Consider the following 18,532-nt stretch of genomic DNA (forward strand, 5'->3'; position numbering starts at 1 on the left):
TCTCAACTTGGCTCTGTACGACATGGCACCAGTTAAGGGCCTCTCCACTGTTGGTATCCACCCCACTCAGCTTGGTTTATGGGACCTCCTTGTTCGTGATTTCAAGCGGGCTGCTCTGTGGGACCAATTTTGATTCAAGCAGACAGCAGCCATTGATTGGCTAGCAAAGCTACATCACTGGATGACTCGCCCAGCAAAACTGCAAACAACGTCTGACTCTGAACCTCCACTTCCTCGTGTTGACGGACGGCGCCACAAGAAATGAGTGCATTTATTGAGAGATAATGGAACTGATGGCACAGGATGGCTACACCTGGACTTATAGGCAGTGCCGAGATAAGCTAAAGAAACTGAAGTCAGATTATAGGGCAACTGGAGAGCACAACGAGCGGAGTGGCTCAAATACAAAAGACCAGTTACGATACCACCCAAATTGCACTGAGGATCCCTCCCACAGTGCGGCAAAGCAGGTCAACCTCCACTGTAGTGGCAAATCACCTATAACTGGGAATAACCAAGGAGCGCTGAATGGAGTGGAGACACACTTACCAATGGCAAAGCAGCATAAGTGGGGAGATAACAACTTGTATCAACTGACAAGACAGGGAATAGGCTGCAAAGAATATGTGGCAGGTTAGGATTGGTACAGGTAGAAATGGCAATGTTCTAAAAAATGTAAAGTGTGTTATGTAAAAATGATGTACTTTGCAGAACAAGTGGAATACCCCCTCCAGGTGGCATTCCACTGGGAGGACCTTTTACCTCATGTGGATGAATTAACATATATTATACTAACCTGTTAAAATACACCAACATACAGGAAATGGCATCTCTTTTATTCCAAAATTTTTTGGGACAGACCCCCCCCCCCCCCCCTACACACACACACAACCCCCATACCCGCCCTGCCAGACTGCCTGCCATCTGTGTTCTTGCATCAATCGGTTTACAAATTAAGCCCTGGTCTGGCTGAAGAAAGAGTTGAGTCAAATGGCAAAGCTCTTGATTTACTGGTCCATCTTCCAAAGAATAAGACTCGATACAAGTGGCTGCGTCTTAATATCAAAATAAGTAATTTGAGATGGTTCAGGCATCTGATTAGGATGTCTCCTGGACACCTCCTGCTGGAAGTTTTCTTCACAATTTCTAAAACCTTACTTTAAACTAATTTTCATTTATGTAACTTTATAGGTGTATCTACTACTGTATTGAAACCACTGTGCAACTATATGGTTATCCTTTGGTCTTGAGTTTGGACTTATGAAGAGTGTTTTGCCACTGCAGCTTTTTAAGGTTTGGCATGTGATGAAACTGCTTCCAATTTAATGGTTGTGTAATTTTATTGTTGAATCACATGAAGTTAGGCCACTGAATGTCTGATTTATTTATGTAGCTTTGAAAATTTATATAAGCTGATGCATTCATTCAAAAGCAAACAAAGTTGCAGTATGTAACTTTTATAAAAATATATTTTTAAATAAAATTTTATATTTATTTTATTTGAGGTCTTGGTCTTGATTTGGTCTCAGACCCTAAAAGTCTTGGTCTTGACTTTGTCTTGGGTTAGGTGGTCTTGAATACAACACTAACAAATAGTCTGAGATCCCTTTAAATCCAGATCTCACCATGTAGGGAAATGAAAGTGCTGGTGCTAAGAGTTCTGGCTCTGGTTTAGCACTGGAACTGAATTATAAAAATCTCATTAAACTGAGCACTAAAACAAATGATGTATTTGAATATAAAGCTACAGTTCTCCTTACTGTATTTTACATGTGTTCCAGTGGTTCCTGCAAATGTTCAGAAGTCAGTGCTGATTAAAGAAGAAGCTCCTGAAGAACAGTGGCCTGATGTGAACCAGCAGGACGTAAATTGCCTCCACATAAAAGAGGAAGAGGAGGAACAGTGGACCAGTCTGGGGGGAGAGCCACTCAATGTGAAGGAAGAGACAGATGTCACCAGCTTTTCATTCACTACAGTTCCTTTGAAGAGTGAGGGTGATGAAGAGAAACCTCTGTTTTCACAGCTTCATCAACACCAAGATGAAGTCGGTGATCTTCTGACCAGCAGCTCAGCTGACCACATAGAATCAGCAACTGGTGGAGGGTCCTGTGGAGGAGCAGAAACTACAAAAAATCCAGATCTAAATAGTTGTGAATACAATTCTGACTCTTCAGAAACTGAAGTCAGTGAGGATGATGATGATGTGAATAATCCTGACTCTCATGAGAAACACTTATCAGACTGTAGGTCAAAAACTGAAGACACTGATAAAGACTGGGAGTCTTTTCCCAGCAGCATCCCTGAGTTAGATGGAAATGCTGTTGACAAAAATGGACAAAAGCCATTTTTTTGTGATCTGTGTGACCGAAGGTTTACCAGAAAGGACAATTTAAACAAACACATGATAATCCACACAGGACAGAAGCCCTTTTCTTGTAATCTGTGTGAAAAAAGTTTTTTTGACAAGGGCAATTTAAACAAACACATCATAATCCACACAGGACTGAAGCCCTTTTCTTGTTATCTGTGTGATAAAAGGTTTTTTGAAAAGAGCAATTTAAACAAACACATGAGAATCCACACTGGACAGAAGCCCTTTTCATGTGATCTTTGTAAACAAAAGTTTTCCCAAAAAGGCCATTTAAGCACACACATGAGAATCCACACAGAAGAGAAGCCATTTTCTTGTGATCTGTGTGAACAAGGGTTTGCCAGAAAGGACCATTTAAAAACGCACATGATTAAACACACAGGACAGAAGCCATTTTCTTGTGATCTGTGTAAACATAGGTTTTCCGAAAAGGGCAGTTTAAAGAAACACATGAGAATCCACACAGGACAGAAGCCCTTTTCTTGTGATCTGTGTGAACGACGTTTTCCCCTAAAATATCATTTAAACACACACATGAGAACCCACACAGGAGAGAAGCCATTTTGTTGTGATTTGTGTGGACAAAGGTTTTCCAGAATGAGTAGTTTAAGAAGACACATGAGGATCCACACTGGGGGGAAAAATTAATTTGAAATAACTCAAAGGCATGAAGCAGCACAGTAGGAAAAATTATTTTATACATGTATACTTTCACACATACTGTAAAGTTCATAACAACAGACTGCATCTGTAAGTTTGTAAGAAACTTTTATGTACCTAAATTCTGAATTAATAAAAATTGTCAAATATTTTCTACATAACAAATGATTTTAAAGTTCTCTGTATTTTGTATGTCTTTATTACAAAAGAGTTTGGACATTATTGTCACTTTGCCACTGTCTCAACTTGGCTCTGTATGACATGGCACCAGTTGAGCACATAACGAACAGCTGGAAGACCAATTAACACTAATTAGGTCAATTGACAACATGATTGGGTATAAAAAGAGCTTCTCAGAGTGTCAGTGTCTCTCAGAAGCCAAGATGGTAAGAGGATCACCAATTCCACCATTGTTGCGCAGAAAAATAATGCAGCAATACCAGAATGGTGTTACCCAGCGTAAAATAGCAAAGACTTTTAAGTTATCATCATCAACCATGCATAACATCATCAAAAGATTCAGAGAATCTGGTACAATCGCTGTGCGTAAGGGTCAAGGCCATAAAACTCTACTGGATGTTCGTGATCTCCGGGCCCTTAAACGTCACTGCACCTCAAACAGGAATGCCACTGTCAAGGAAATAACAGAATGGGCTCAGGAATACTTCCAGAAAGCATTGTCAGTGAACACAATCCACCGTGCCATCCGCCGTTGCCAGCTGAAACTCTACAGTGCAAAGAGGAAGCCATTTCTAAGCAAGCTCAGAGGTTTGCACTGGGCCAGGGGTCATTTAAAATGGAGTGTGGCAAAATGGAAGACTGTTCTGTGGTCAGATGATTTACGATTTGAAATTCTTTATGGAACACTGGGACGCCATGTCATCTGGACCAGAGAGGACAAGGATAGCCCAAGTTGTTATCAACGCTCCGTTCAGAAGCCTGCATCACTGATGGTATGGGGTTGCATGAGTGCTTGTGGCATGGGCAGCTTGCATGTCTGGAAAGGCACCATTAATGCAGAGAACTATGTTCAGGTTCTAGAACAACATATGCTCCCATCTAGACGTCATCTCTTTCAGGGAAGACCCTGCATTTTTCAACACGATAATGCCAGACCACGTTCTGCAGCAATCACAACATCATGGCTACATAGGAGAAGGATCCGGGTACTGAAATGGCCAGCCTGCAGTCCAGATCTTTCACCTATAGAGAACATTTGGGGCATCATAAAGAGGAAGGTGCGACAAAGAAGGCCCAAGACGATTGAACAGTTAGAGGCCTGTATTAGACATGAATGGGAGAGCATTCCCATTTCTAAACTTGAGAAACTGGTCTCCTCTGTCCCCAGACGTCTGTTGAGTGTTGTAAGAAGAAGGGGGATGCCACACAGTGGTAAAAATGGACTTGTCCCAACTTTTTTGGGATTTGTTGACACCATGAAATTTGGAAACAACAGATTTTTCCCTTAAAATGATACATTCTCTCAGTTTAAACTTTTGATCTGTGATTTGTGTTCTATTCTGAATAAAATATTAGATGTTGGCACCTCCACACCATTGCATTCAGTTTTTATTCACAATTTGTTCAGTGTCCCAACTTTTTTGGAATCCGGTTTGTAAAAACAAGGTGCTTTATACGGAAAAAAAAAAAAAATGCTGACATGCTCAGTAGGTTGTTGGGGTGTAAATAAAATCACTTATGTTTTTTTTATATGTCTGATCAACAAAGATTAAATTTTAAAAACTGAATTTTCCTGGCTCTCAGCGATCAAGTTGTTCAATAATCCTGGTCTGGTCGGTGGGCCTTTCTGGGTGGAGTTTGCATGTTCTCTCGGTGCATGCGTGTGTTTTCTCCGGGTACTCCGGTTTCCTCCCACAGACCAAAAACATGCAAGTTAGGCTAATTGGTAAGTCTAAAAATGTCCATAGGTGTGAGTGAGAGAGTGGATAGCTGTTTGTCTTGTTTGTCTCTATGTGTCCCTGTGATGGACTAGAGACTGTCCTTGGTGTACCCCGCCTCTCACACAGTGATGGCCGAACATGGGCATCAGTGACCCCCGTGACCCAAAAAGGAAGAAGCGGGTAAAAGATAATGGAGGAATGGATGGGTCTGAATTCACTGAAATGTACAAGTTGCTCTGTGAACGCACACAAGTGCTGAAGAACAGTTCCGTTTGAGCTCTTATTTTGAAGGCCAGCTGATAACGGAAATGACTCACTGCAGCGAGCGGAAGCTGTTCTGTTTCTTTCGCATGTTTCTCTGTGAAATATTCCTGTGGAGTGATGCGCTCAGCTCTTTTCTTCTCTGCTGCTGGTCATAGTAGTTTGAAGTTATATTCAGCTGTAACAGCTCGGTAAACGTTGATGAACGGAAGAGAAGTGGAGACAGCAGCTTAAACAGCACCTGGATGCAGAGGAGGAAGAAATGTCGGAGGGTTTTGGAAGTAGCGCAGCTCTCGAACAGGAAAAACCTGAAGGAAACCAAGTCTTAGATGCAGCTTTCAGTCCCAACCAACTGCATATTATAGGTTTGTATCTTTTTATTATTTTAATGTGAATGTGATTATGTTTAGTTGCAGTTTTCTGGTAGCTATGGATTCAGCTTCATAGAAGAAAAAGTGTAACTTTGTTTTTATAGCTTAGTTTGCTAACAAATGAAATGGCTTATGAGAAGTTACAAACTACACCATCTGTGATATAATAATATCACAGATGGTGATGTGATAGGTGGTATTCTGATGACTGATTTAAGATTTAAGTGATCATTTACCAATTTTCACAATTTACAAAAATGATGAAATTTATATAAAACCAGTTATAAGAAAGAATTAAAAAAAATAAACACATCCAAAAAAGCATTAGACAAATTTAAAGATGATTTAGATAAACAAAATTGAGAAGATGTGTATGTTGATGATGTGAACAAATCTTATGATAAGTTTATGAACATTCTAGATGTTTTGTATTAAAAAAAATTAAAACTCAGAGCATTTAGTATAACACAATTAATGACCTGTAAATGAGTGGTTCAGAGCATAAACATAGTGATCAGCTCCTGTACTGACACAAATATCTCTAAGAAAAATAACATCAGACATACTGTCTCGTGAGCTTTTTTTTTTGAGAAGAGATCCAGACTGTATGACTTACCACAGCAGAGCTCTAGGGAGACTGTGATAGAATTTCAGTTTCCGGTCATATTTAAAGCCTACCAGTAGAAAGCGCCAAATTGAATAGTTAGATATGTACATTACTAGATCCAGTTTAAAAAAGCATGTAAAAACATATATTCAATTTTGGAGAGTTATTACAAGCAAATGGCACCCATTCGGTGGAATGACCCAAAACCTGAACAGAATCACACCTGGCCTTAAGTAACCACCTTCCTCTCCCAACATACTCAGTACATACAATGAAATAGACCCCCTAGTGGAGATAAACACAGAAAAACAAGATAAATAGCTTTAAGTAGAATAGAGACATCCCATATTAAAGCCAACATGTGCAAATAGTCTGGGATCCCTTTAAATCCAGATCTCACCATGTATGGAAATGAAAGTGCTGGTGCTAAGAGCTGTGGCTCTGGTTTAGCACTGGAACTTAATAAAAAAAAACTAATTAAACTGAGCACTAAAACAAATGATGTATTTGAATAAAAAGCTACAATTCTCCCTAATGTACTGTACATGTGTTTCAGTGGTTCCTGCAGATGTTCAGAAGTCAGTGCTGATTAAAGAAGCTCCTGAAGAACAGTGGCCTGATGTGGACCAGCAGGGCTTAAATTGCCTCCACATCAAAGAGGAAGAACAGTGGACCAGTCTTGGGGTAGAGCCACTCAATGTGAAGGAAGAGACAGATGTCACCAGCTTTTCATTCACTACAGTTCATTTGAAGAGTGAGGAAGATGAAGAGAAGCCTCTGTTCTCACAGCTTCATCAACACCAAGATGAAGTCAGCAATATTCTGACCAGCAGCTCAGCTGACCACATAGAATCAGCAACTGGTGGAGGGTCCTGTGGAGGAGGAAAAACTACAAAAAATCCAGATCTAAATAGTTGTGAAGACAATTCTGACTCTTCAGAAACTGAAGTTAGTGAGGATGATGATGATGTGAATAATCCTGACTCTCACGAGAAACACTTATCAGACTTTAGGTCAAAAACTGAAGACACTGATAAAAACTGGGAGTCTTTTCCCAGCAGCATCCCTGAGGTAGATGGAAATGCTGTGGACAAAAATGGACAAAAGCCATTTTCTTGTGATCTGTGTGAACAAAGATTTACCAGAAAGAACCATTTACAAACACACGTGATTAAACACACAGGACAGAAGCCATTTTGTTGTGATCTGTGTAAACAAAGGTTTTCTGAAAAAGGCAGTTTAAAGAAACACATGAGAATCCACACAGGACAGAAACCCTTTTCTTGTGATCTGTGTGAAAAAAAGTTTTTTGAAAAGAGCAGTTTAAACAAACATATGATAATCCACACAGGACAGAAGCCATTCTCTTGTGATCTGTGTGACCAAAGGTTTTTTGAAAAGAGCAGTTTAAACAAACATATGATAATCCACACAGGACAAAAGCCATTTTGTTGTGATCTGTGTGAACAAAGATTTAGTAGAAAGGAAAATTTAAAAACACACATGATTAAACACACAGGAAATAAGCCATTTTCTTGTGATTTGTGTGAACGAAAGTTTACCAGAAAGAACCATTTAAAGACACACATGATTAAACACACAGGACAGAAACCATTTTGTTGTGACCTGTGTAAACAAAGGTTTTTAGAAAAGGGCACTTTAAACAGACACATGAGAATCCATACAGGACAGAAGCCCTTTTCTTGTGATCTGTGTGAAAAAAGGTTTTTAGAAAAAAGCAATTTAAACAGACACATGATAATCCACACAGGACATAAGCCATTTTGTTGTGATCTGTGTGAAAAAAGGTTTTTTGAAAAGAGCGATTTAAACAAACACATGATAATCCACACAGGACAGAAGCCCTTTTCTTGTGATCTGTGTGAACAAATGTTTACCAGAAAGAACTATTTAAAAACACATATGATTAAACACACAGGACAGAAGCCATTTTGTTGTGAGCTGTGTAAACAAAGGTTTACTGTAAAGGGCAGTTTAAAAAAACACATGAAAATCCACACAGGACAGAAACCCTTTTCTTGTGATCTGTGTGAGAAAAGGTTTTTTGAAAAGAGCCATTTAAACAAACACATGAGAATCCACACAGGACAGAAGCCTTTTTCTTGTGATCTGTGTGAAAAAAGGTTTTCTGAAAAGGGCAGTTTAAACAAACACATGATAATCCACACAGGACAGAAACCATTTTGTTGTGATCTGTGTAAACAAAGGTTTTCTGCAATGGGCAGTTTAAAGAATCACATGAGAATCCACACTGGACAGATGCCCTTTTCTTGTGATCTTTGTAAACAAAAGTTTGCCCAAAAAGGCCATTTAAGCACACACATGAGAACCCACACAGGAGAGAAGCCATTTTGTTGTGATTTGTGTGAACAAAGGTTTACCAGAATGGGTAGTTTAAACACACACAAGAGAACCCACACAGGACAGAAGCCATTTTGTTGTGATTTGTGTAAACAAAGGTTTACCAGAATAGATAGTTTAAACAGACACATGAGAATCCATATTGGGGGAAAAAGTCATTTGAAATAACTCCTAGGCATAAGCATCACAGTAGGAAAAATCTATTTTATACATGTATACATACACACATATTGTAAAGTTTATCATAACCACAAACTGCATCTGTAAGTACAGTGAGGAACATAAGTATTTGCACACCCTACGACTTTGCAAGTATTCCCACTTAGATAACCTGGAGACAGAAATAAATGCATTCATAACATCCAAGCTCAATTACTGCAACTTGCTCCTGTTTTTTATCTGTCAGATCTGTGATTTGTGTTCTATTCTGAGTAAAATATTAGATGTTGTCACCTCCACATCATTGCATTCAGTTTTTATTCACAATTTGTTTAGTGTCCCAACAATCCGGTTTGTATATCCAGGCTCATATCACACTACAATATGTATTGTGAAGGGTGGCGATAACTATATATATCACAATATGTTTTTGGTATCAAACTTGCAATAGGAATAAAAAAAGCATAGGGTGTCCTTTAGCCATCATTTATTTTGAAAACTGCTTTACCACAAAATCTCAATTAAGAAAATTCCACTACTAGGTCCAGAGAGTTTTAAAATAATAAACAAATCAAGTATTAGGCTTCTTTCTTGTAGTGCGAAACAGTGCAAAATATATCAAATGTAGTTTTAGCCATATGTTTTAAACAAAATAATATGTTGTTAACTCTTAACAGTTTCCAGTCTTCTCACTTAAGAAATGAACAGTAACAGAGCAGCAAGTGCTCACTGAAACACTTAACCCTCCAACCCTCTAGTGGTCGTCTCCTTTGAGAGCTGACACAAAATGAGTCTGTGGCTTTGACCAGATGGTCTCTCAGTAAAATCACACAACACAGCGTTCTTTTCACAGATCAGAGAGCAGGTTTCTCTAAAGCTGACCAACACTTACTTTAACTTTCGATGGAAAAAGAAAAACTTTCGATGGAACACAGAGTTTTGCGCATGCGTCTAAATACGGCAACACTACGGCAAGCCGGCCGTAGTTAGCTTGTAGCTTCGCTACTTAGCTCTCAAAGAAAAGACTTTAACACCACTTACGCACAGTTTTCAACTAAAAAAAAGTAATGATTAAATCTGAAAACACTGATTTTACACTTTAACACCACTTACGTACAGTTTTCAACTAAAAAATGGAACGATTAAACTGACGACTCTGATTTTACATCAGACACAGCATTACTGCGGTTGGCCGGGAGAAGGCAGATCTCTATCATAAGCTAAATGTCTTATTGTTTCTACCATGTACTGTATATATTGCGCATTCTTAGTTTGCACACACTGCAGAAGGAATTTTGGCCCATTCCTCCACACAAATCTTCTCTAGATCAGCCTGGTTTCTGGGCTGTCGCTGAGAAATGCGGAGTTTGAGCTCCCTCCAAAGATTTTCTATAGGGTTTAGGTCTGGAGACTGGCTAGGCCACTCCAAAACCTTGATATGCTTCTTAAGAAGCCACTCCTTGGTTATCCTGGCTGTGTCCTTCGGGTCATTGTCATGTTGGAAGACCCAGCCATGACCCATCTTCAATGCTCTGAGAGACAGAGGTTGTTCCCCCAAATCTTGCAATACATGGCCCCAGTCATCCTCTCCTTAATACAGTGTAGTCATCCTGTCCCATGTGCAGAAAAACATCCCCCAAAGCATGACGCTTCCACCCCCATGCTTCACAGTAGGGATGGTGTTTTTGGGATGGTACTCCTCATTCTTCGTCTTCCGAACACAGCAAGTGGAATTAAGACCAAAAAGTTCTATTTTGGTCTCATCTGACCACATAACTTTCTCCCATGACTCCTTTGGATCATCCAAATGGTCATGGGCAAACTTAAGACGGGCCTGGACTTGTGCTAATTTAAGCAGGGGAACCTTCCATGTCATGCATGATTTTAAACTATGACGTCTTAGTTTATTACCCACATTAACGTTGGAAACAGTGGTGCCAGCTCTCTTCAAGTCATTGACCAACTCCTCCCATGTAGTTCTAGACTGATTCCTCACCTTTCTTAAGATCATTGATACACCACGAAGTGAGATCTTGCCTGGAGCCCCAGTCCGAGGGAGATTGACAGTCATGTTTAACTTCTTCCATTTTCTAATAATTGCTCCAACAGTTAATTGTTTTTAACCAAGCTGCTTGGCAATTGCCCTGTTGCCCTTTCCAGCCTTGTGGAGGGCTACAATTTTGTCTTTGGTGTCTTTGGACAGCTCTTTGGTCTTAGCCATGTTAGTAGTTGGAGTCTTACTGATTGTGTGGGGTGGACAGGTGTCTTTATGCAGCTAACAATCTCAAACAGGTGCTTCTAATGTAAAATAATAAGTGGAGTGGAGGTAGACTTTTTAGAGGCGGACTAATAAGTCTTTGAGGGCTAGAACTGTTGCTGATTGACAGGTGTTCAAATACTTATTTGCAGCTGTAACACACATATAAATTATTTAAAAAATCATACATTGTGATTTCTCAAATTTTTTTTTAAGATTATGTCTCTCACAGTGGGCATGCACCTAAGATGAAAATTTCAGACCCCTCCATGATTTCTAAGTGGGAGAACTTGCAAAGTCGCAGGGTGTTCAAATACTTATTTTCTTCACTGTATGTAAGAAACTTGATGTACCTAAATTCCGAATTAATAAAAAATATCAAATATTTTCTACTTACCAACAGATTTTCAAGTTGTACTCTGTATTTTGTATGTCTATATTACAAAAGAGGTTGAACATTATTGGCACTTTGCCATTGTCTCAACTTGGCTCTGCATGACACGGCACCAGTTAAGGGCGTCTCCACTGTCTGTATCCACCCCACTCAGCTTGGTTTATGGGACCACCTTGTTCGTGATTTCAAGCAGGCTGCTCCGAGGGACCAATTTTAATGCAAACTGACAGCAGCCATTGATTGGCTAGCGAAGCTACATCACTGGAAGACTCGCCCAGCAAAACTGCAAACAACGTCTGAACCTTTAATCACCCTATAATCAGACTTCAGTTTCTTTAGTTTATCTCGGCACTGCTTATAAGTCTGGGTGTAACCCGGCTGCACCATCATTTCTGATATCTCTCAGTAAATGTGTTAATTTTTTCATGGGTAGTGGGTAGGTCCTTCACTGGTGCTCTGCGTTGCATTGCATTGCGGAACCAATCAGAGTTGAGATAGTGGCAAAGTGCCATAACAGATGAGGTCAGGCAGGGATCTCTGTGGAATGACGTTTGTAGATGACATTGTGATATGTGGTGAGAGCAGGGAACAGGTGGAAGAAAACTTAGAGAGGTAGAGGTATACACTTGAGTGGAACAATGAAGCTACAAGAAGCAAAGGTCAACAGAAATGTTTAAAAGACAGTAGTGAGACCAGTGTGTTATGGTCTGGAGGAGAAAGTGGCATTGACAAAAATACAGGAGAAAGAAGTGGAAGTGGCAGAAATGAAGATGTTGAGGTTCACCAGTGACAAGGATGGATAAGTTTAGGAATGAGTTCATAAGAGGTACAGCACAGGTTGAACAACTGCAGAAGATAAAATTAGAGAGGCCAGACTGAGATGGTTTGGACATGTCCAGAGGAGGGACAGTATTTAGGTAGAAGGATGTTAGAAAAAAAAAATAAAAAACTCTTAAAAACGCATTTTTATTCCCTGGTTTTTGGCACATCCTGAGACCTGCTCTGAACTACAATTTTTATTGTTTTAGTGGGTTTACAGTTTTTTTCTTTTAATGCATTTTAAATGTTCTTGATTGTTTTGTTTTACATATAGCAGCACTTTGTTGCAGCTGCGGTGAATAAAGTTATTATTATCATTATTATCCATCCATTATCTTTACCCGCTTCTTCCTTTTCGGATCGCGGGGGTTGCTGGTGCTCATGTCCAGCCACTGTGTGAGATGCAGGATACACCCTGGACAGGTCGCAATCCATCACAGGGACAGAGACAATCGAAAAAAAAAAACATTCACTCTCTCACTCTAAGGACAATTTAGAGTTACCAGTTAGTCTAACATGAATCTTTTTGGTCTGTTGGAGGAAACCAAAGTACCTGGGGAAATATTATTATTATTATTATTATTATTAAATGCAGCTGCCCAGAAAAAGACAAAGAGAATAAATATTGTTGCAGTGAGACAGGACATGAACGAAGTTGGAGTGAGGACAGAGAGAGATGAAGGAGGATGAATTTCTGAGGTGACCCCTGAAACGGGAGCAGCCGTGAGGAAAAAGAAGAAATCTGTAACAAAAATAAATAATAAACATAAACAATAATAATAAAGTTAGGCTAGCTCAGATGTTAGCTTGGTTTATTCTTATCACTCTTAAGGTTCTTAAGCTAGTTAAAACTCTTGATTTTACATCAAATTAACGTAAAGGACGATGTACTTCACATTTCGGAAGGTTTCTTTACATGTAACAAATCACCCAAAGAGTTATGGATGAATAATTCAAGCTTTTTTCGTTTTTTTTTTTTAGCAAAAGGGCAATTGATTGGTGGATTAGAAAAATGTTCAGATACTAAAATGTGAAATATTGTAATTATTCTGGGAAGAGGGAAGCAAAATATAAATAAATAAAAGCAAAATAAAAAATATTATATTATTAAAATTCTGACATTTAATGAAGCAATGTGAGAAAGCAACTTAAATATAGTCAAAAAAATCAACTTACTGACTCAGGTTACTGACTGAAAATGACTTGACTTTCTGTAACACCTTTATGTCATTGTGAAGGACACAGAGATTGACAGATTGTTTAAAAGTACAATTTAGATGTTAATTTAAATTGCTTTTTTCTTACAAAATTATAAACATATGTTATTGTTTAAAAAAAAAAACCTGCACCCAAACCCAATTATTAAGAAAAAATACTGCTGGCAAAATATCTGTTAATATGTATAAAAAATGTTAATATCCACAATAATTGTTAAAATTTGGTCAAGCACAACAGAAGTATGGCAGCGTATTGCTTTTGTACAGATGACTAAATGTTTCAAATTTAAAACAAAAGATTATGAATAATAAAACAAGGCTTGGTGTAGCAAAAAGCAAATGACAACAGCACAGTAGGACGTTGTGGTATAAAAATCAAATATGCTTTTTATGCCTTATCAAAAAGTTACACTTTCAAAACCTGGATTTTTTATCATCCTGGAGTTTGTTTAGAGCTGTTATTAATGAAAAATTCTTCAGGGCATTTTACAAAAAACATTTCTATAAAAACAAACAAAATATTTTATTAATTCCAAGTTTCAATTATTAAAGTAGTTTACATCACCTTTCTAAGATTAATAATCCTTTAATTGGATAGATGGAGCTGGTCACGTGGGAGCTCTTATTTTGAAGGTCAGCCACTAACGGAAGTAACATCCTAGCAGCGGAAGCTGATCAGCTTCATTTCGTCATTTCTCTCAGTTCTGTTATGACAAAATTAAAGCCCCTTTCCCTCGACTCCTGGTCAAGTTAGTTTAATCCGAAGTTATAGTCATCATCGGTAACTTCTCGGTAAATGTTGATGAACGACACCTAACAGATGTGGAGACAGCAGGTCCAGCAGCACCTGGATGCAGAGGAGGACGAAATGTCGGAGGTTTTTGGAAGTAGAGATGCTCTTGAACAGGAAAAAACTGGAAGAAGCCAAATCTTAGATGCAGTTTTCAGTCCCAACGATGAACTGCGTATAATAGGTTCGTAGCTTTTTATTCTTTCTATGGAATGTGATTATGTTAGTGTAGCTTCTTAGAAAGGACACGTGCAACTGTGTTTATAGCTTAGCTTGCTAACAGATGAAGCAATTTGAGAGGTTACAACCTGAAATAGGTTTTACAACACTTCTGATAGACATATGTATATATTTACATAATATTTTACTGCGCATGATTCAACATCCGCTTCTCTAAAATGTACCGCCCTGAGCACGTGCCTAATCCGTACGTGATGACATCACTGTCGGATCGTCAAGATCTGGTTCCCTTCAAAGAGCCATCTAGTCCTGTTTCTAGCCCTGGGATGGTCTTGTGACCTGACCAGGGTGCACCTCCTCTTGCACACATCACTGCGACCCAGAATGTTAAAAAATAGTCCGGGGGGGTGGTGTTGGATGGATGGAAACAACGTGAATAAAATGGGGGGTGGAAGGGCCATGGTATTTAAGATATTTTTCATTTTCAACAAAGTATTTGTAATTTTTTTTAAAGCATGTCAAAATATTAGATAATAAGAATAGGCCAATTTAATCAGTTGTATAATATTTTTATATACCAGCGTTTACGTTGAGGTAAAACTGAGGTGTTGATAATTGTTTCTTTGCTGAGACTGTGGAAGACGTCATGTCACAGAGAGGGTTCTGGTCTCTGATAGTATTTGTAGGTTTGACACAATCTCAGTGTCACGGCTGACTTTCACCTTCTGCTGGTGTAGTATGTTTGCCAAATATTGCATTCATCATTGGCCCCCAGGGGTATTTTTTTCATTTTTCTCAGTATGATGTAGCAAGGAATTTATTTCACAACATTTTTTATTGGGTGGATTCTGCTGTTCATGCAGTTTGAGTGATGAAAATTTTGCTCTAGCTTATAAAGCGTGTGTCCGGGCTCATGCTACTGATCTCATGCTGCTGATTTATTTCATGGTGCTATATTAATTCGCACTCATCTACTCACACAGACTAATGTTCATGCTGCTGTTGTTCGTCATATTGTTTTTGCAGTATTAGTATTTAGCGTATTCTTAGTAGCATATTTCTTAGTTCATATCTTAGATCTTATTACTGTTTTTCTTTAAATTGTTTACTTTTGTTGGATGTAACTGGGATCCGGTGTACAAAAACAATGAACTTGGGTTCCCAATTAATCCAAATTTTTCCAATTGCTTTGACTGTTAGTGTCTATTTCGGTTATCTCATACGGTTACGGTTTACAGATGTTAATTAATTAAAAATGAATGTAGGTAGCCAATAAGAACATGTAATATCATACTTATAATTTTTTTTCCAATAAACAGTTCATAGACTTTTTTTTTTTTTTGTCTCATACTTGTGATCTGTTTTCTTGAAAGGAATAAAACGTTGAAGTGAATTTTGTTCAATTCCTCATTAGAAATGACATCATCTTAATGTATATGTTTATGACTAGAAGAAGGAACATAAAAGTGCAAACCAAGCTGCCTGTAGCATTCAAACAACCCTTTTAATAATTCAAACCAGCACTTGTTTGTCATATAGGACTGTGGTAGCTTGGTGGTCTACCATGGTCATGTCAATTTTGACACCAGCAGACACGTGACCATAATCAGTTGTTGAAAACGCAGTTGCCAACTAAAAACCAACTTTAGCCTCAGCCCTAGTCTTGAACTGAAGCTTTTTAGTGGGAAAACCCTAAAGCAGTTGGTGCTAAGAGCATTTAGTTTTTTGTGTTGCACTCAGAGCTTACAGTGTAGGAAAGTAAAACACTGCTGTTAAAAGCCCTGGAACCGGATTTGTTTAAAAACAAAAACTAATTAAACTGAGCAGTAAAACAAATAATCTGTGTGAATATAAAGCTACAGTTCTCCATAATGTACTGAACATGTGTTTCAGTGGTTCCTGCAGATGTTAAGGAGTTGGTGCAGATTAAAGAAGAAGTGCCTGTGGACCAGCAGGACCCAGAACTCATCCACATAAAAGAGGAAGAGGAGGAACAGTGGACCAGTCTGCAGGGAGAGCAGCTCAGTGTGAAGGAGGAGACAGATGTTACCAGCTTTTCATTCACTGCAGTTCATTTGAAGAGTGAAGATGATGAAGAGAAACCTCTGTTCTCACAGCTTCAACACCAAGATGAAGTCAGCGATCTTCTGACCAGCAGCTCAGCTGACCACATGGAATCAGCAACTGGTGGAGGGTCCTGTGGAGGAGCAAAAACTACAAAAAATCCAGATCTAAATAGTTGTGAAGACAATTCTGACTCATCAGAAACTGAAGTCAGTGAGGATGATGATGTGAATAATCCTGACTCTCACGAGAAACACTTATCAGACTGTAGGTCAAAAACTGAAGACACTGATAAAAACTGGGAGTTTTTTTCCAGCAGCATCCCTGAGTTAGATGGAAGTGCTGTGGACAAAAATGGACAGAAGCCATTTTCATGTGATCTGTGTGAACAAAGGTTTACCAGAAAGGGCAATTTAAAAACACACATGATTATCCACACAGGACAGAAGCCATTTTGTTGTGATCTGTGTAAACGAAGGTTTTCTGAAAAGAGCAGTTTAAAGAAACACATGAGAATCCACACAGGACAGAAGCCCTTTTCTTGTGATCTGTGTGAACAAAGGTTTTCTCAAACCAGCATTTTACAGAAACACATGAGAATGCACACTGGAGAGAAACCATTTTCTTGTGATCTGTGTGAACGTAGGTTTTTTGAAAAGAGCAGTTTAAACAAACACATGATAATCCACACAGGACAGAAACCCTTTTCTTGTGATCTTTGTGAAAAAATGTTTACCCGAAAGAGCAATTTAAGCAAACACGTGAGAATCCACACTGGACAGAAACCCTTTTCTTGTGATCTTTGTAAACAAAAGTTTACTCAAAAGTGCCATTTAAAAGCACACATGAGAATCCACACAGGACAGAAGCCATTTTCTTGTGATCTGTGTGAACGAAGGTTTACCAGAAAAGGTAGTTTAATTAGACACACAAGAATCCACACAGGACAGAAGCTCTTTTCTTGTGATCCATGTGAAAAAAGGTTTACCGGAAAGAGCAATTTAAGCAAACACATGAGAATCCACACTGGACAGAAGCACTTTTCTTGTGAACTGTGTAAACAAAAATTTACCAGAATGGGTAGTTTAAATAGACACATGAGAATCCACATTGGGGGAAAAAGTCATTTGAAATAACTCAAAGGCATGAAGTAGCACAGTAGGAAAAATCTACTTTATACATGTATACTTACACACATATTGTAAAGTTCATCATAATAACAGACTGCTGCCGTAAGTTTGTAAGAAACTTTGATGTACCTAAATTCTGAATTAATAAAAACAATATTTTCTACATACCAACTGATTTTAAAGTTGTAGTCTGTATTTTGTATGTCTATATTTCAAAATAGGTTGGACATTATTGTCACTTTGCCACTGTCTCAACTTGGCTCTAAACGACACGGCACCAGTTAAGGGCCTCTCCACTGTCAGTATCCACCCCACTTAGCTTGGTTTATGGGACCTCCTTGTTCGTGATTTCAAGCGGACTGCTCCGAGGGACCAATTTTAATGCAAGCTGACAGCAGCCATTGATTGGCTAGCGAAGCTACATCACTGGATGACTCGCCCAGCAAAACTGCAAACTAAGTCTGAACCTCCACTTCCTCATGTTGACAGACAGCACCACAAGAAATGAGCGCATTTTTTGAGAGATAATGGAGATGATGGCGCAGCATGGCTACACCCGGACTTATAGGCAGTGCTGGGATAAGGGTAATTAAAGACCACAACAAGCCGAGTGGCTCAAATGCAAAAAGACCAGTTACAATACCACCCATATTGCACTGACGATCCCTCCCACAGAGCGGGGAAGTAGGCCAACCTCTACTGTAGTGGCAAATCACCTACAACTGGGAGTAACCAAGGAGAGCTGAGCGGAGCCACACTTACCAATGGCAAAGCAGCATAAGTGGGGAGAGAATGACTTGTATCAACTGACAAGACAGGGATCAAGCTACAAAGAATATGTGGCAGGTTAGGATTGGTACAAATAGAAATGGCAATGTTCTAAAAAGTGTAAAGAGTGTTATGTAAAGATGAAGTACTTTGCAGAACAGGTGGAATGCCTCCTCCAGGTGGCATTCCACTGGGATAAGC

At 38.9% G+C, this 18,532-nt stretch overlaps 3 protein-coding genes across 3 annotated transcripts; all 3 read left to right on the forward strand.

The window, feature by feature from the left end:
- The first annotated feature begins 284 nt into the window (after positions 1–284).
- LOC119425485 (zinc finger and SCAN domain-containing protein 12-like) lies at positions 285–3,080 on the forward strand. The gene is made up of 2 exons (XM_037693014.1): positions 285–633; positions 1,782–3,080. Exons 1-2 carry the CDS (start codon positions 285–287, stop codon positions 3,017–3,019), a joined length of 1,587 nt encoding a protein of 528 aa, XP_037548942.1. The 3' UTR covers positions 3,020–3,080.
- A 2,220-nt stretch (positions 3,081–5,300) lies between these two features.
- On the forward strand, positions 5,301–7,568 carry LOC119425486. Its single transcript, XM_037693015.1, has 3 exons — positions 5,301–5,558; positions 6,728–7,242; positions 7,560–7,568. The coding sequence occupies exons 1-3, from the start codon at positions 5,456–5,458 to the stop codon at positions 7,566–7,568; spliced, it is 627 nt and encodes a 208-aa protein (XP_037548943.1). The 5' UTR covers positions 5,301–5,455.
- A 6,498-nt stretch (positions 7,569–14,066) lies between these two features.
- On the forward strand, positions 14,067–17,730 carry LOC119425997 (zinc finger protein 501-like). Its single transcript, XM_037693557.1, has 2 exons — positions 14,067–14,373; positions 16,263–17,730. The coding sequence occupies exons 1-2, from the start codon at positions 14,220–14,222 to the stop codon at positions 17,567–17,569; spliced, it is 1,461 nt and encodes a 486-aa protein (XP_037549485.1). The 5' UTR covers positions 14,067–14,219; the 3' UTR covers positions 17,570–17,730.
- The last annotated feature ends 802 nt before the right edge of the window (positions 17,731–18,532 follow it).

Source organism: Nematolebias whitei, chromosome 19 (assembly GCF_014905685.2).
Source record: "Nematolebias whitei isolate Nwh7 chromosome 19, NemWhi1, whole genome shotgun sequence".
Taxonomy (NCBI): Eukaryota; Metazoa; Chordata; class Actinopteri; order Cyprinodontiformes; family Rivulidae; genus Nematolebias; species Nematolebias whitei.